General features: G+C 41.4%; 1 protein-coding gene across 4 annotated transcripts in view; it reads left to right on the top strand.

Moving 5' to 3' along the window:
• The window catches only part of ASTN2 (astrotactin 2), a 1,014,740-nt gene that overhangs the window by 283,223 nt on the left and 711,929 nt on the right, over positions 1-19,588 (top strand). For 2 of the 4 annotated variants that reach the window (XM_030817704.1, XM_030817702.1), the window contains exon 4: positions 3,769-3,921. The exons of 1 other annotated variant lie outside the window; for it this stretch is intronic. In XM_030817704.1, coding sequence (XP_030673564.1) covers positions 3,769-3,921 — 153 coding nt within the window. The remainder of the gene's footprint in view (positions 1-3,768; positions 3,922-19,588) is intronic. One more of the 4 variants, XM_030817703.1, reaches the window with a different exon arrangement.

The following is a 19,588-nucleotide window of genomic DNA, read 5'->3' as shown; positions in this document are numbered from 1 at the left end:
CCCGCATTCACTGTCTACCTTTTCCAAGGAATGCAGGTATTGAGTCTCTATAGAGTCCAGCTCTCTCCTGTGCATGTGTGATCCACATAACTCACTGTCTACCCAGCATCTCCACTTAGACATCTCAAAGACATTCTGAGGTTTCCATATAGAAAAACTCCCTATCAAGTACTATGCTTATTACCTGAGTGATAAAATAATCTTCACACCAACCTCCTATGACACACAGTTTACCTATGTAACAAACCTGTACTTGTACCCCTGAATCTAAAATAAAAGTTTAAAAAAAAAAAAAAGCCAGGCGTGATGGGTCATGCCTGTAATCCCAACACTTTGAGAGGCTGAGGCAGGCCAATCACTTGTGGTCAGGAGTTTGAGACCAGCCTGGCCAACATAATGAAACCCCATCTCTACTAAAAATCCTATATATAGTATAGGCATGGTGTTGCATGCCTATAATCCCAGCTACTCAGGAGGCTGGGGCATGAGAATTGCTTGAACCCAGGAGGCAGAGGTTACAGTGAGCTGAGATCATGCCACTGCACTCCAGCCTGGGTGACAGAGAGAGACTCCATCTCAAAAAAAAAAAAAAAAAAAAAAAAAAAAAAAAAAAAAAAAAAAAAAACAAAAAAAAACTCGTGTTCACTCCTCTCAAATGTCATCTCTTACAATGTTCCTTCTCTTACTGAGGAACCGTCATCCATATCTGTGCAAGCCAGGAGACCAGGAGTCATCCTTAATCCCTCCTTTTCCCTTATCAATCAGTCTCCACCTTCTGAGCAAAAGAAATTCAAATCTCATGATGTTTTATGGAAGTTTATGGATTTGCATTAGGCTGCATTCAAAGCTGTCCTGGGCTGCATGTGGCCCCTGGGCTGCAGGTTGGACAAGTTTGCCTTAGAGAATAACATTCAAGCATCATGTGCATGCTCAAAAAGGTTTCAGATTTTGGAGCATTTTGGATTTCAGATTTTCAGATTAGGGAAGCTTAACCTGTAGACTGGGTGCCAGTCATATTCTGGAGGCTGAAAAGTCAAGATCAAGGTGCCAGCACATTGGAGTTCTGGTGAGGGCCCTCTTCCTGGCCTGCAGATGCCACCCCTCACTGTGTCCTCTCACAGCCTTCCCTCTGTGTGTGTCCATAGAAAGAGAGTGGGGTCTTTCTTTCTTACCCTGTTTATAAGGCCACCTATCCTATCAGATTGGGATCCCACTCTTATGACCTCATCTAACCTTAATTACCTGCTAAAACCCTCACCTCCAAATACAGTCACACTGGGAGTTAGGGCTCCAACATATCAATTGGGGAAGGAGGGAGCACAATTCGATCCGTGGCTGACTGTGTCTGGAGATAGGATCTTTGGGAGGTAATTAAGGTTAAACGAGGTCATAAGAAGGGGCCCTGATCTGATTGAACTTTGGCCTTATCAAAAGAGGAAGGGAGAGTCTCTCTCTCTCTCTCTCTCTCTCTCTCTCTCTCTCTCTCTCTCTCTTTCCCTGCTCTCCCACTGAGTGAGGACACAGGGAGGAGAAGGTGGCCATCTGTAAGCCAGGAAGAGAAATCTCACCAAAACCATGGCACCCTGATGTTGGACTTTCAGCCTCCAGAACTGTGAAAAAGATAAATGTCTGTTGTTTAAGACAACCAGACTATGATATTTTGTAATGGTAGCCCAAGCTAAGCTATGTCTTTGTTTCTCAGCATTGGTATGTAATGTTTTTTTCTGTAAATTCTGTTGAATGAATGAATCAATGAATAAGTGGAGAAATGAATGAATGAATATTGACAGACCCTGTATGGGTCATTCCCTTTGAGGATTCCAAACTGTGGCTTATTCTGGACTTTTGACCAAAGTATAGCCCACCTATTACAATTTTGGGCAAGGCACTTTTCTCTCTGGGTTTATGGAATCAAAACTTGGCATGACATTGCTTCTCGGAATCATACTGTAGGCTATAGCTGAAGGATTCTTCATCCCAGGCTTGAAGAAGGGAACCCATGTCTGGAATCTTCTTGGTTCATCTTCAATTATACCTAATGAAGATATCTGTGGAGAGAGATAGCAAGGGAGGCAGTTGAGGAAACTAATGCCACCACATGATTCATTTGTATTGTCAATTGTCTTTTTACCTTCGCAATCATACCTTTTCCCTGTAACCCTCAAGATGGGACTTCTCACAGAACCCAATGCCAGAACAAGCCCTCTAGGTCTGACTTACTCTGCAGACATGTCTATCTAAGCTGATAAGCTTCCCTGAGAAAACAGGAGCTCCTTAGAAATGGGTACTGGGTTGTTCAGGAGCCTTCTTTGTCTAGTCTGATGAAGCCCCTTCAAAGAAACCGAAATCGTTGGCACATCCCGTCTCTTGGCATCAGACAGCAGGTATCTCAAACTGAAGAAGAAATTTCCCAGCCTCTGGAGACATAGATGGAGGGAGGGCTGAGTTTGAAGATTTCAAAGTCAGGGCTGTCTTTGGGAATTTCTCAGAACAAAGGCACTGAGGCTATTCAGCAATTTTTCTTTTCTTCTTTTTGGTTTTCTCTTCTTGCCTTTTATGTTGCCTCCTTCCTTCTCAAGCTTTTCTGTTATTTTTTTTCCTTTTATCTTCCAACTTTTTCTCTCTGCCCTTCTGACCTTACTTTCTCCATGTACTGCACTGTCTACCAGTTTCAACTTTGAAACTTTTTTGGAAATGTGGCTACTAACAGTTCATTGGAATGTATTGGTGCAAACGGAATATTGGACAAGGGGTTAGAAGGCTTGACTCTGCCATTTCCTATCTTGGAGCAAGACATATATTGTGTTTTGGGGCTTCAACATTCCCTCAATAAAATGGGTATATGTTGCTAAGCGATTGACATACCCACAGTACTGTGGTTGGGTCTCCTAAGATATTGTGTCAACTTCGCTGCCACTGCCCTGCTTCAGACCACCATTGCCTTTGACTGGCTACTTCCAAAGCCTCAGTCCAGGCCTCCTTTCTTCCCTCAGTTTGCATTCTCCATACTTTAGTTAGTGATTGTTTTCAAAGTGATTTAATTTGAACACATCAATTTCCTGTTTAAAACCTTTTGGTGATTACCTTTTGCCATTAGGATAAAATTTATACTCCTAAATGTGGCCTACCAGATGTCCTTATCACTCCAATTTCATCTCCTATAAGCTCCCTCTTTGCAAGCTCCCTTATAACTACCATAAACTACTTTCCATTGCTCAAGCATCGTGCTCCTTCTGGCTTCAGATCATCATACATGCTTCTTCTTCCATCCAGGACGCTGTCTTCTCTGGTCTATCCAACCTCACCCTGATCCTGCTTTCTTTACTAATTCTTACTCATCCTTAAGGTCTCATCCTAAATATTGCCTCCTTCTGGAAGCCTATCTTGATTCTCAGATGGGTGAGATGACCCTTTTCAATTCCTCTGGAATTTTGTACTCTTCTATTGCAAAAATATTGCACAATGTTAGAATTGTCTGGATATGTCTCCTACTGAACTAAGAATTACTTGAATAATGAATTGTGTCTCACATTTCACTACGAAGCCCTCTAGTCTCAAGGGCCTAGAGCAGTACCTGGAACGTAGTAAATGTTGAATACGTAAGTATGTAATCCAACAGATACATCTGTGGTTAGACTGATGGGTTGTGATTCTATATTTTCAATGGGTCAGGGAGGGAGTTTCAAGGAATTAGGGTGGCCAGGCCTAGTGCTTTAGAGGCTGAGGGTGGGCTCAAGCCCTAACCTCAGCCCCATTGCTACCTTATAGCAGCAGCTGAGGCGACTCAGGAGACAGTGGAGTCCCTGATGCAGAAGTTCAAGGAGAGTTTCCGCGCTAACACGCCCATCGAGATTGGTCAGCTGCAACCACCCCTGCGCGGCACATCGGCAGGGAAGAGGAAGCGGAGGAGCAAGTCTCGAGGTAGGCCCTCCTGGTGCATCTGGCCAGGAAGTCAGAAGGCTGTCCCCTGATTCCAAAGATGCTAGGGAGATCTGTGCCTTCTTCCCTTGCTTCCCTGTGCTCATAAAACTTGTGCCACTCTCTCCCTGATAAATCCCCTGGGAGGCTGCAGACCTATGTTCCCTACACCCAGAGCTAACCTCTCTGAGCCCCAGGTGCCTCACCTGAGAATGAGAATGGATAGCATAAATTTTACAGTGATTGAGATTAGCAACTATATATGGAAAGTGTGTAGCACCAGGACCTCTGCAGAGTAGATGTTCTTTAAGCTGTTGCTGGTCAGAGAGTACAAAGTACAGGGCATTCTAGTAGGAGACATCCTCAGTCTGGGAGCCAGAAACAGGGGTCTGAGCCTACTTTTTAGCAGGCTGAATAACAGAATGATCAAGAGTGGTGTTGTAAATTAGATAGAATTAATTCAACTTTTGTTTCTGCTGCTACCTAGCTATGTCACTCAGGGCAAATCACTCTACTTCTCCAAGCCACTCCTGTCTCACAGGGTTGTAAGAAAATCTCAGCACAGTGCCTAACCCAGCATTTATTAAAAAGCAGATATTTTCTTCCTGCTCCTTTTCCTCAGCTGCTGCTGCTGCTTCTCCTTCTCCTTCTCTTCTCTTCTCTCCTCCTCCTCCTCCTTCTCCTCCTCCTCCCCCTTTTCCTCCTCCTCATCATCCTCCTCCTTTTCCTCCTCCTCTTTCTCCTTCTACATCTCTTCCTCCTTCATCTTCATCTCCTCCTACTTCTCTTCCTCCTCGTCCTTCTCTTCATTTCTTCTTTCTTCTTCTACCATCTATGTGACTTTTTATATGAAGGAAATCAACTTGTCACTGCTTAATTTCCAAACCATTTTTTTTTCTATCTACTCAGTAGTCTCTAGCTGAGTAGATAGAAAAAGTAGTAGTCTCCTCTTCTTGCCTCTCACTTCTCCATTTCCTGTAACTTGGCTATGATCAGGTCATCCCCCTTTTCCCACAGCTTCAGTGGTTATCTAGCACCTTCAGACATGTTCAGGCTATGAACATGACACTCAAAGCCACACAGAGCTCTGGTCTCCACTGTCTTTCCTAGATTGTTGTTCTCTGTCCTCAGTGCTCTTTCCCATGCCATGCTCTCTGCATGAAACCACCTCTCCGGCCCCTAAGGGTTATTGACTCTTAACTTATTCCAAGAAACAGCTTAAATGATATATGCAACTTATGTCATTTGATCCTCACAGCAACCCTATGAAGCAGGTACACTGGTAATTCCCATTTTACAGATAATTTCACTAAGGTACAAACAGCTATTGTAATCTGTCTGAGGGGACATTCTAGTAAGTGGTGGGGCCAGGGAGAACCCAGCACTCTGAGTCTCAAACCTTTTAACTTAACCACTATGTACTATTATGTTGGTGCTATTACTTTTGCACCAACCTGATACACTAATAAAATTCTACCTGTCTTTTCAAGCTTAACATGCATGGCACATTTCTATGAAGACATTGTTGATTGTCACAGTCACAATTCACTCTGAATCCTCCCAGCTTTCCTTTATACATGTATTAAGTGCTAGACTTATTTTTATGTGATATAATTGTCTTTTGTCTGGCTCTTTCCTTAGCTAGACAGAGAGTTCTTGGAAGGTAGGGATTGTCTTATTATTTTACATTCCTGGCCTAAATCAGTGCCTGACATGTAGTAGATGTTTGCTGTCTGTTGAGAGGATGTCTAATTCTTAATCTTGTAAAATCTTGAATCCTGTAAAAAATCAAGCTCTACATGTTAAGCTGTCAGGTCATAAATTGAGGCAGAAGAAAACGATGGAATTCATTTTTGGAACTCATATGGGAAACCCCAGGTTTAAACCATTTTGTAGTGATACAGAGCAGTCACCTTAAAGTCAGACAGGTCTCAGTGCTAATCCCAGCCCAAGTCAGTTTTAACTTGCATGACTTTGGAAGTATCATTGGTTCTCCCTGAACTTCAGTTTCCTATTCTATAAAATGAGGATGCCAAGCCCTACATCAGAAGATTGTTGTGAAGACCTGATAAAAGGCTGAATGTAGACCACCTTGGAAAGTTCAGATGGCATGCATCAGGGAATGAATACATGCAATCTTATGTTTGTTCTGGGTGAGGCATTTAGGGTTACTTGAAATTTCACATAGCTTTACCTATTCATCTTTACTTCTTTATCATTCACCAGAAATTCCCCTCCTAAGTCCTCTCCACACATATATACTCCATAAACACTCTTGACTCCAAGTCTATAGGCTTTCCCCCCTTCATTACCAACCTGAATTCATTTTTTAACATCACATTCTAAACATTTTTATGTCAATGAATTTTTCAAAAATGTTATTTTTATGCACCATAATTTTCTTAACTAAGCCCCTACTATTAGGCATTTGGGCTGCTCCTAATATATCATCACGATAAACAATGTTACATAGAAAGTATTTTTGCATAAAACTTGGCACTTGCTTTAAAATGTTTCCCCTCTTAGAGAAGAATTTCATAGTCAGATTATTAATAAAAATCTATTTTAAGTTATTTTAATTTACAAGTTAGATGGGGTCTCAGAAAACCATGCATAAAGAAATTTATTTGTATCTCTTCCATATCTGTCCTTCCTGTTTGTCACCATCATGACCACTGTCATTTATTAACTGCTCCTTACAACTATACTCTCCTTGCATTCAGTCTCCTCAAAACTACCAAAGCAATCTTTGAGAAAGATAAACCAGAGAAAGCCCCTCCCCTGCTTAAAATCCTTTGACAGTTTTCTGTTATTCTTAGAATATGATCCAAACTCTGCACCTTGGCTTGCGGATCTGGCTCTGGCTCCTGCCCTCTTTTCGAACATCATTTGCTCTGCACTTCCTTGTGCTCCAGCCAAACTGGCTTCCTTCACGTTTCACGAACACAGCAAACGGTTCCTTCTTTAGGATGTGAGAACTTGTTCCTCCTTCTCCTTGCCATGCCTCTTTCTTTCCCCCAGCTGCTCTCCTAGCCAGCCCCTTCTCGCCTTTCAAATGTCAGCTCCTAAAAACCAACTTCCATGACTACCCAATCTACACTTTTGCTCCTTTCAGTCCCCAACCTGCTACTATCTCTTACGTCATCCTTCTTTTTTAACTTCTTCCACAGTAGTAGTTCAGACTAAAATTTTAAATTTTTGCTTGCCTACTATCCTCCTCTCTAAAATATAAGCTTCATATTTATAAATCTAACACATAGAAATGGCTTAATAAATATTAGTTGAGTAAATGAGTATATTAACATCAAAGATCACTGGAAAATGGCTCAGTTTTATAGCTCTCATATTGATGGTGCAAGAGAAATCTGTGATAAACCAAAGCCTCCTGGTACCGACACCCAGAGAATTCTATTTCCCCCTTAGACTCACTGACAAGTAGCACAGTAAATGTGCTCAAGTGGATGCTATTAAAGCAATTTCCAAAACAGCTTAATCACAGTATGCTTGTGATTTTGCTGCTACCATGGGATACAATTTCTACAGGAGAAGAGTAAGGACAGTATATGTCAGCCCTATACTTCCAAACTTACCCAAGACAGCCCATCAAGATTTTCTTGGACAAAAGAATTTCATGATTAAAAAAAAAAGTTTGGAAATTCTCCACCCTCCCTCTTTCTCTTGAAGATTCTTAAATGAATCTTAGTCTATTAAAAACTCTGAGAATTCCTGCAGTACAGAAAGCTGGGCTGCTTTGTTTAACTCAATGTATTGATACTATGTTGACTGCAAACTCTTATTTCTCCCACTGGAACATTTATTAATGACTTGTGGAACAGAAGCATCTATAGGAACACAATTTTGGAAATGCTCCATTAGCCTCTAAAATCCCAAATAGGATGGTCTGAATCCTCTGTCTTTCACTGTTTCTGCCCTCTCCTGCCATTGAGGTGGCCGTGGGCTTCCTGGTCCAGATTGGGAGCACCTGCCCTCTTTCTGCTTCCTTAGGCCTCACACCTGGGCCACAGTGCCCACTAGTTTCCAGCACATGGAGTGGGTAGCTGAGAACCAGTCCCATGGAATTGAGCACATGGTTAAAAGAAGCTCCAAGGTATTTTTGTAGCTATGGCTTGTTCCTGAGAGGCCTGGTGGAGGCTGAAGTGCATCATTCTTAGCCAGACAGAGGAAGGCTAGTGGAGGTTTGAACTTCTGACTTCATGTTGGTGATGGGCTTTTATGAGGCTGCTGTTAAGGAGCCACTCCCCAGCATCTCATGGGCAGTATAAAGGAGAGTGGCATTCAAAAAAGCAGAGGAAGATTTCTTTGGATGTGCAGAAGAAATTCCATAGGTTCATTTAGCTTAGGTAGTGGTTTTTGAAAGCAGGACTTTGTATTTGAAATTTAATTCCACCATTGACTAACTAAATGCTCTTTTTTTTCTTGAGATGGAGTCTTGCTTTCTCCCCCAGGCTGCAGTGGCCCCATCTTGGCTCACGGCAACCCCCAACTTTCGGGTTCACGCCATTCTCCTGCCTCAGCCTCCCGAGTAGCTGGGACTACAGGCGCCCACCACCACGCCCGGCTAATTTTTTATAGTAGAGATGGGGTTTCACTGTGTTAACCAGGATGGTCTCGATCTCCTGACCTCGTGATCCACCCACCTCAGCCTTCCAAAGTGCTGGGATTACAGGTGTGAGCCACCGCACCTGTCCACTAAATGCTCTTAAGCAAATGAATAAGAGCTTTGTTTTCCCTTCTGGAAATAGTGCTAATAATACCAACATCACATGTGGGTTGTGAATTAATGCCCAAGAGATGCTAAGCCCAGTGCCTGTCCCATGTTCAACCCTCAATAAGGAATAGCTAGTACAATCACTGTCATCCAAGGCCTGCCCATTGGCCTGCAGAGTCTCATAAATCCATCTCCCCCTTCCTGAGCCATTGCCTCTAGCTTGGTTGAGGTCTCATTGTCCCTCATCCAGATTCCTGCAGCAGCCTTGGCACCAATGAATGCATGCTCCACCCTAATAGCTGGGTGATCATTTGAAAACACACTAAATTTGGCCATGTTCCTCCCCCACATAGAACATTGTCCTGATTTTCTGTCACTTGCACTGGGGGCCTCTTGAGCTTTTGAAATGAAGTCTTCTTAAAGGCAGATGAAAATGAACTTACCCCCAAAGGGTCTGCAGCTGTGCTCAAAAGAATCTGTCATAAAGTCCACATTTCAGGTTCATCTTTTAAAAGATCATGCCATTTTATTTCATAGTGTATGCATGTTTATTTTAGTTTAAGTTATGTTATAGTATTTTTCAGTTAATTAATTTAACATTTACTCAATTCCTCATATAATATTGATGTCCTAGGAAGAAGAACCACGATTTAGGTAACTATAAGGGGATGAGAATGCTACCATCTTCAAAGGATTTCCATAGGCTGGAATAAGATAATCCCAGTAAAGCATTTAGCACAGAGCCAGACAGAATTTGCATACTGAACATATGTGCTCTTTTATTGTGTTATTTATTATTCTTATCACTGCTATGATTATTAGTCTTATTTTTGTCAGTATTGTTACCTCACAGAGATACATTTACCCTGTTATAGAAGCAAGAACCAATAGGATGAAGGGCACATTGTTTAATGGGATTAAAATTTGCCATCACTTGCTACACAAGGCTCCCTCCTAGCCTGGGCTGTACCCTGCCTCTGTCTACTCCTGACCCCCAACCCATTGTGTCCTATAGCCTCCAGCACATGGGTCATTTCTCCCTTCCGCCAGTATGCCTTGCTTTCTAGGTCCGAGTGCTGATCATATTCTTCCTGAAAGGCCCTATCCTCCTCCCCACCCTTTCTCTCCAGGCAAAAAATTGCTGTTTATCTTCAAAATCTAGCCTCAGCGTCTGCTCTGTGAAGCATTTTCTCAGCCCCTACCACAGCCGCAGCCGAGCAAGCCACTCTTTTCTCTGAGCACTCATAGCCCAGTACTGTTTCTTATCACTGCCCTTATTGCAGTCCGTCGTAAATACATCTGTCACCTTCTTCAGCTCTCACAGTCCCATGATGGAAAAAACAGTGATTTATGTCTGTCTGTAGAATGAATGCCTAACAGGGAACTGGCATGGGATAGTAATTTGTTTAATGGGAGAATATATGAATAAATTAATGAATGGATGGAGATGGGTAAATAGATAAAGGGAGGTAGCTGGGAGCTCACAGAATGCAAAGGGTTAATGGGATGCAGTGCAGCCTACCATCTACTGAGCATTTGGTGCGTTCTAGGCACCTTGCCCATCACACATTTTATCTTATTTAAAAGCTCCCAATAACCCATAAGGTAAGTACTATAATTATCCCCATTCAACAAAGGAGGAAACTCAGGCTTACACAGTTTCAGTCACTTGTCTAAGTTTACTCAACTAGTACATAGTGGAGCTATGAATTCAGAGCCCACATTTAAATTCACAGATGACTTGAGCTCTACTCTTAGCTACCACAACTAAGATCTTTGAGCTGTGAAATTATACCTACCTAGTCTAGATCCTGGAAGGAAGTACGTGCAGCTTCTCTTGCATCGGCAGTGTTTCTGTGTCATCAGTGCTGCTGTGAGGGTGTTCAGGAGCTACGAGGCCCTAGAAGGTGAGGCATCTCCCTCTCTGAGCTAAGAATGAATCAGCACTGTCCCCTCAGCTTTTAACTAACCCCAGGGAGCCAGTCCCATGTCCTCAGGAGCCCACAGTGTTACGTCACCGGACAGTGCTCTGTGCATTTTTTTAAGACATCTACTCTCAATGTTTTTAGTTTGCCACACATATATAGTATACACCACCCAGATCTCAGCCTACCAGTACTTCACCATTTATTGAAGGAAGCAGGGGATTACACAACTGCACCACAATGGATACATGAAGGTGGTGTGGATTGGCTTGGGGTATTTACTAAACTGGGGGAATAATTAAAGAAGGCTTCGCAGAGCAGGTAATCCTAAGTAATGCATTAACTAAAGAGAAAGTTTGGGAAGACATTGCTGGTAGAATAAAGAAAATATGCAAATACACGTAGGGATGAAGCTGTGCAGGGGGTAAGGGGAATATCTGGGGGAAAATGTGATCCAGGCAGGTGCCAGTGGGAAGATGGGAAGCCACAAAATCCTCCTTCAAAATCAGACCCTGGATTTTGCTCACACATTTCCCAGCAGCATCCCACAGTTGGGAGGAGAAGCAAATTCCGGCTCCTTTATCCTTCTTGATAGATAAGCTTTAATGTGCTTTTACTGTGGGACACTGTGCCTGGAACACAGGTGTGTGTGTGTGTGTGTATGTGTGTGTGTGTGTGTGTGTGTATATATATATATATAATTTTCATTAGTAACTGGTCATGAATTATTCAATTAGTTGGAAGAAAATAGAAACATTAGTGACTTTAAATTAGTTGCCTTAATGGGTTGTTGCTCTGCTTAAATATTGAACAGGCAGCCCCAGGATTGATCTTTCTTTGTTTCTTTGGTCCCCATCTTTGCTTCCCTGTCCTTTATCCTTCTTAGCAGCCTTCCCTTCCTACCAAGGATTTTTGGGTGGGGTTTAGGTTTACTGCCCCTTTTGACAAAGGAAGTTTTGACATTGCATCATCAAAATAAGGTTCCACTTAAACCATGAGATAGTTATAGGGGTTACAAGGAGGACTGGGTAGACACAACTACCTGGAGACCAGCCCTGAGTCTATGCTGAAATAACTCCTTTTACCTCCACCTCTATGCTCTTTCTGCAGCTTGAATTTCTTCCTCTTTCCCATTGCCAATATGCAAATTCTACTCTTCTTTCAAACAAGACCTTTAAACCATTTTCTTCGTGAAGGATTTTCAAATTTTTCCCAAATGAAAGTCGTGCATACCTCCTCCAAACTTTGACAACCTCTTCACTATCTTCCCTGAGATATTTGTCATTTACTGTCTTTTATTCAAGTAATTTATAGTCACTTCTTATCTTCTCCCTTAATTACTCTCAATGCACAACTATGTCTAGGTCATGTCTGTGTGCCCATTGGCTAGCCTGCTTCCTGACAAATAGCAGATCCTCAATTAATAATTGATGAATTAATGGACAATTAATCAAACTGGCTTTATGATCTTGGACAAGACCTCCCACTCTCTGGGCCTCAACGTCCCCATCTAAAAGGCTGTATGGCATTGTGGCAGTGTGCTCAGCGTCTGGAGTCAGACAGATGCGGATTCACATCCTAGCTCTGCCACTGACTGGCTCAACTTTAGGAAATGACTTATGCATCAAATCTCCATTACCTAAACTACAAGTCACACAATCAGTCACCTCATAGGGAGGCTGGGAGAATTAGTTAATGTTTGTAAAGTGCTCAGCAGGCTGTACTAAACATGGTAAGCACCTAGTGCATCTTTGTTGTTGTTAATTTGGAAAGCAAAGGTGATGGGCTAGATAATTTCCATAGGTCTCCCCCAACTGAAATAGTCTTTGATGATACATATAATTGAGAAACATTGTTGTACACTGAAAAGTTCAGAATTTGGAGTCAGAAGCTTCTGGTTTGAACCCCAACCCTGCCCTAAGTGCAATGGATCCTCAGGGAGGATCCTCAGAGAAACTGCTTAATATCCTTAATATCCTGAGGATGTTATTCATCCCCAGTATCTGGGGATGTGAGGATATCTGCCATTCTTTTGTCCAGGACAGTTGTGAGAATGTGCTAGGATGCTTATGGAAATGCTTCTTTAAAGCATGCTATAGATTTGTTGCATCCTTGAATCGGTGCCCTAGCATCTTCAAAGATAAGAAATGACATGCATCTTTGATTAGGAAACCTTTTCCCTAGGTCTCTGGCTTTCTGTCTGTTGACCTCACATCTCTTCTAAGAGGTGCAGCTGGGGACAGTACCACCACCAACCCGGTGACCCACAGGTTGTATTGCACTGAGACATAAGAAAGCTGATCAGCAGTCAGAGCACACAACTGCCTCCATAATTCTTCCCTGATGTGTCTTTCAGAGAAGTTTGTGTTCCTGAAAGTGTATGTCTCCTTCAGGAGGTTTTTCTTGTCCATCTGAAATATGTCAGGGGGCTCTCAGTCAATTCTGTCTGGCCTGGAAATGGAGAGGCAACTGAAAGCAGCCTTAGCAGAAGGCTCTCAACCGGATCCTGGTGGGGCCTAGGGATAAAACTCTACCATATTTCTTTCAGTAGAATGGTAATAATGCTACGTTAGCATTGTTGCATAATAAAACAACCTGAAATGTAGTGAATAAAATAGCACCCATTTATTTAATGCTTAATTCAAGAAAAATATTTGGGCTTGGCTCCAGGTGGTTAGTTCTGGTCTGGGTGGGGTAGGTTCAGCTGACATCTCATGCACCTGAGGCTAACCAGCTATCCCGGCCTGGTTCACATGCTCAGGAGATCCAAAAACAGCAGAAGTAAGAGCTACAGGGTTTTCTGGATTGAGCCCAAAATGTACACATCATCATTCTGCTTCATTGTCTGATCCAATCTGCTTGTATATGTGGAAATAATGGAGATAGGGGCTCACTGATGTCACACAGAGAAACTAGCAGATCCAGGAATGGAATAATTCAAGTCCTCTAATTTGTGAAATCATTGGCTATTTATGTATTTGAACATATAAAATCATGTTTTAAAAAAGCCAAAATCCATAAAGTATTTAAAGAGGTTTATTTTAAGCCAATATGAGTTACTATAGACCATGATAGTCCCAAGGGGTCCTGAGAAAGTGTTCCTGAGAGTAACAGTGTGGTTTTACACATTTTACAGAGACAGAAGTTACAGGCAAAGACATAAATCGATGTATGTAAGGTATACATTGGTTCAGGGATACTTACAGGTCATAGGTGGATTAAAAGATTTTGTGATTGGCAATTAGTTAAGCATTATCTAAAGACTTGAAGTAAATGCTTGAGTTAAGATAAGGGGGGTTGTAGATGCCAAGGTTCTTGTTATGTAGATGAAGCCTCCAGGTAGTAACCTTAGAGAGAATATGGTAAATGTATTTTTTAAGACCTTAAAAGTACCAGACTGTCATTTAATTTCTCCTGGATTTGCAGAAAGACCTAGAAAGGGAAGGAGATTCTCTACAGATGCAAATTTTCCCCACAAAAGATGGTTTTGCAAGGCCATTTCTTTTTTTTTTTTTTTTAATTATACTTTAGGTTTTAGGGTACATGTGCACAATGTGCAGGTTTGTTACATATGTATCCATGTGCCATGTTGGTGTGCTGCACCCATTAACTCGTCATTTAGCATTAGGTATATCTCCTAATGCTGTCCCTCCCCCCTCCCCCCACCCCACAACAGTCCCCGGAGTGTGATGTTCCCCTTCCTGTGTCCATGAGTTCTCATTGTTCAATTCCCACCTATGAGTGAGAACATGCGGTGTTTGGTTTTTTGTCCTGCAAGGCCATTTCAAAATATGTCAAGAAAATATATTTTGAGGTAAAATATTTTGATTTCCTTCGGAGTCTGCTACTTGTCATGTGTTACTCCATCAGAGTCAGGTTGAATTTGGTGTCTTATTGCTATAGAGTCAATTTTGTCAGTCTTTTGATCTCTATTTTAATATTAATGCTGGTCAGTTGTGCCTAAACTCCAAAAGAAGAGGGGTATGATGAGGCATGTCTGACTGCCCTTTTCATCATAATGGGAAATTCAGCTTTTCAGGTTTCTCTTGGCTTAGAGTGTGGTAGGGGTATTCATTCAGTGTGTTGGGTGGGCTTAAGGTTTTATTTTTGGTCCACATAGGCCCTATTACTTACACTAGGACTGACTGTTGGTGAAATTTAACAAAATACATAGTTAGAAGTTGACAACTTCGGTTCTTTTCTAATTCAACTGTTATCAACTGCATAAATCACTTAGAAGACTACAAAGAGAAGCTTTACATTTTCCCATGATTGAGATAGACATGATTAAACATAGTGAGGATATGAGATAGACTGCCTGAACCATTAGCAGTTGTTTTCAAGCATGCTGCAAATAGGTGTTCAGGGAGAAGGGGCAGGGGAACTGTGGCTGAATAGGTAGGGCTTTTTTATCAAGCTTATATTCTGCATTTATATATTGGGCTTCAATATTTTGATATAAAAATCTCAATTCTGAAATTGTATGTTTGTGTGTGTATGTGTGTGTGTATGTGTGTGTATAACAAAAGCTCCCATTTCTACATGGAAAGAAAGCAGGCAAGTCATGTAGTAAACTTTCAGCAGTATGGCTGACAAAGCTAACACGAGCCTTCTTCCTGTTCCATATACACACAAAATAAATGTTGGGCAAAATATACTTTTTAAAAAATTAAGATTCATCCCAAAAGTAAAGAAAGGAAGCCCCCTGGGCTTAAGGAATGCAGACATAAGTTGTAAGAAATGCAAAGCCAAGCTATGAGTTCAGAAGCTGGTGTCATGATGACTCCAGGTAGGGGATCAGGTGGGGTGGGATACAAGTAGAGACAAAGCCTGAGCAAGGAAAATGTGAAAGATAAAGTGGTATGAATAAACCCCAAAGCATCAGAAATTATAGTAAATATAATTTGCACATTAAGATTCAGTGATAGTTTTTATTTTTATTTTCAGTTTTGTTGTTGAAATACAATCTTACTGTCACCCAGGCTGGAGTGCGGTGGTGTGATTTCAGCTCACTGCAGCCACAACCTCCAGGGCTCAAGCAATCCTCCCACTGCAGCCTCCTGAGTAGTCAGGACTACAGGTGCATGCCACTATGCCCAGTTAAATTTTTTGTATTTTTGGTAGAGATGGGGTTTCACCATGCTGCCCAGGCTAGTCTTGAATTCCTGAGCTCAAGGGATCTGCTCACCTTGGCCTTCCAAATTGCTGGGATTACAGGCATGCGCCACCATGCCTGGCCCAGTGATAGGTTATATTAAACAAAATTCAGTTATATACTGTTTCCCAGAGATCATTCTAAAGCATAAGGACACAAAGTTTGACAGAGGGAAGGGAAAGGGAAAGGAAAAATACATGTTTTGTGAATATTAATCAAATGAAGGCTTGCAAAGAAATGGAATCATGTGGCAACATTAAGTTTACAACAATAAGAAGGAACAAGGAAAAATCCTTAGGAATAGAGAGTATTATTAATTAACCAAAAAAGAAACCATTTACTGGGAGAGAAATGAAATTTGTACTTACATATAGGAACAACATGGTTTCAAAATCCCTAAATAAAAAAACTGAGAGAAGTACAGGGAATGTTGATTAATACATAGTCCAAGTGGGAGACATTTTACAAAAATCTTCCTATTAGACCAAGTAGAGAAACTACTACTAATAATAATATAGAAAAATTTAACTACACTATTAAAAATATAATAAAATGGACATATATAAAATTCTGCCCTCAAAAATTAGAGGTTAAAAATTTTTCTTAAGAAGAGAGAAATTCTGTTTATGGGTCTTGATGTCTTATAACCTCAATTTTCTGGCTTTGGCCATTTCTTAACATCTCATTTTTGGTGATGACTCTGCAACATTTAGGGATATATGTAATTTAATTTTTATCTGTCTGAAAGTTGTTTATTTTAGATCAAGGGGTGGAGATAGGGAGAAGCAATTCATGTGCAGATTTTATGTCTTTGTTTGTTTTTTGAGGAACGGAGGGAGGAAGTGGGTATGGCAGAGGTTGTGGTTAAGGAGAACACTTCCAGAAAAATGGTCACTGTCAATGCAAAGAAGTGGTATTTGCCTTCAATCCATATATCTCATATTTCTGCTTCAAATTGAAATTACCTTTATAAAAATTATGACAAGGAAAGAAATCTGACCTAACCAATTCCATGTTGCTTATAACCTCCAAGCTGCCTGATACGGTTTGGCTCTGTGTCCCCACCCAAATCTCATCTTGAATTGTACTCCCATAATTTCCACATGTTGTAGGAAGGACCCGGTGGGAGATAAATGAATCATGGGGGCAGTTTCCCCCATACTGTTCTCATGGGAGTGAATAAGTCGCATGAGATCTGATAGTTTTATCAGGGGTTTCCCCTTTTGCATCTTCCTCATTCTCTCTTTGCCTGCTGCCATCCATGTAAGATGGGACTTGCTCCTCCTTGCCTTCCACCATGATTGTGAGGCTTCTACAGCCAAGTGGAACTGTAAGTTCAATTAAACCTCTTTCTTTTGTAAATTGCCCAGTCTTGGCTATGTCTTTATCAGCAGTCTGAAAATGGACTAATACGCTGCCCTTGTTCAACTCTAGGCATAGGCCAAGCTAACTATGGAGGAATTTAGTTTATAGTTTCCTTTTGAAACAAAGATGGCAACAACCCCTTTCTGATACAAACTCACTCCTTGCTTGGGGATCAGACCTTCTTTGTAAAATTAACACATTAGCCACAAGATTAGAAATTATGGCTCTGGTGTCATGCAGTCAGGCCACAAGATTCCTAACCTCCCCAATTGCCCTTATAGATAACATCACTGTCATAAAACCTAAGATTAGTGTTTGAAGTATTTTTAAGACCCTGATTTCTTTTTTTTTTTTTTTTTTTTTTTTTGTTTTGAGACAGAGTCTCATTCTGTCACCAGGCTGGAGTGCAGTGGCGGGATCTTGCCCACTGCAACCTCCACATCCCGGGTTCAAGCAATTCTCCTGCCTCAGCCTCCTGAGTAGCTGGGGCTACAGGCACACACCAGCATGCCCAGCTATTTTTTGTACTTTTAGTAGACACAGGGTTTCACCATGTTGGCCAGAATGTCAGACCCTGATTTCTGATGTACTAACTGGTGCCACACAGACCAGCAAACTGGCTTATCTGGTCTTGTAGCCCCCACCCAGGAACTGACTCAGTGCAAGAAGACAGCTTTCACTCCCTATGATTTCTTCCCTGACCCAACCAATCAGTGTTTCTTATTCCCTAACCCCCTGCTCCCCAAACTTTCCTTAAAAAAACGCTAACTTCTGAAATCACAGGGAGACTGTGATTTGAGTAATGAAACCCCAGTCTTCCATTTAGCTGGCTGTGCATTAATTAAACTCTCTATTGTAAAAATCTGCTGTTCTCAGTGCATTAGCTTTTCTAAGCAATGGACAAGATGAACCCATTGGGCAATTACAAAACCATGGAAATAAAGCCATTGTCAGGGTATTTTCTGTAGAGAGAAAGAGCCTTCTCCAAATTACCTATGTGTGATCTAGTTATAAAGATTTGCAGGGCGCAGCTGTAACACCTGACCGCTTCCTGTATCTGTATCAGCCTTGTTACCTGCCGTGGGTGTTGGCTGAGAAAGGTTGGTGAGTTCCCCAGTGGGGTGTTGCAGAGCAACCTTCACAGACTGTAACATGGAGAAGAGTCCCGAAGAAATCATCTTGCTTTCAGGCAGAACTACATAGAAATAACTCCACAAGATCTTGAGAATTCAACAGTAGGTAATTATACCAGTAACTACAGCAACCCAGGATGGCTAAGATCTCTGATAAACTCTTTGGCCTCATTCTTAGATCAGCATCTGTGGTCCCAGCAGAGCTATACAAGTCCAAGTCAGAGCAATTATCCTGCCATAGGATGAGACCTTTCCAAACTGCTCTTTAGGGCTGCTGTGGCTAATTCCCATTTCCCCAATTCTAGCCCCACCTATTCCTTCTGTCTAAGCTTAAGTACCTACCCGGGGCCTCCAACCTCACTTTCATTATTCTTTCAGCTGAATGTCTACTCAGTGTAAGATACTATGCTCAGCCCTGAGACTGCAATGGAAATCTAGACATATGAGATCCTCACTTCTATGTAATTCAAGATTTGGAGAAAGAAGCAGACAGTCAATCAATCACTCAAGCATTCAAGTATAATGATTACAGATTATTAAACGTGCACTGGAGTAAATTACTTTGGTGCTAACCATTCTAGTTGTCCACCAAGTCTGCAGTGAAACCAGTTAGGCTTCCTACCCCTTTGCCTTGGCTGGAAATACTCACTCTCTTTAATTCCTCCAACAAAGATGAAACTATAGGAGGAATGAATCTCAAAGCTAGTGTCATGGTTTTTGTTTATTCTACTTTCTAATTTGGGACATATATCTGATAGGAAACCACAATTATTGGCCATTTCTTTTGTGCTCTTTACTCTTTTAAGAGTAATGAGTTTCACATGTATTACTATAACAACCTTTCTCTAACCCTTACTTTGTAAAAGAAATGGATGTTCAGAGACATGAAGTAAGTTGCCCAAACTTGCACAGCCAAGAGCTTGGAGATAAATTTAGACCTGCCTGCTTGCAGTTCTCCTGTCCCTCCTCCTACATTGTAGCTGTGTCTGTTAGCAGTACATACCTCCAAGACTTGCGTTCACATTAGCTGTGTGGGGTCTCTGCACATATACAGGCCTCAGAGCTTAGACTGAAACTTGCAGAAATGAAGGCAGCAACAAAAAGGGTCCTTCACTGAATATCCTAATTACTCTGGTGGGATTCATATTCATTTTCTGACCTAATTATTATTAAGAATATGCCATCTGTGTAAATTGAGTTTTATGATTTTGTTATAAACTTTTGTGCAATTTAACTTAAAAGAAAAAAACAACTAACCTTTAACATCATTCCATGATGGAGAAATGCTGGTTTGATGTACAAGGTCTAATTGCCCCCACCACGTGATAAAAATCCAAATGTAGCTAAACATTAAGGTTAAATG

Source organism: Nomascus leucogenys, chromosome 8 (assembly GCF_006542625.1).
Source record: "Nomascus leucogenys isolate Asia chromosome 8, Asia_NLE_v1, whole genome shotgun sequence".
Taxonomy (NCBI): Eukaryota; Metazoa; Chordata; class Mammalia; order Primates; family Hylobatidae; genus Nomascus; species Nomascus leucogenys.
Note: the sequence above shows the minus strand (reverse complement) of the source record. Positions and strands in the feature narration are given on the sequence as shown.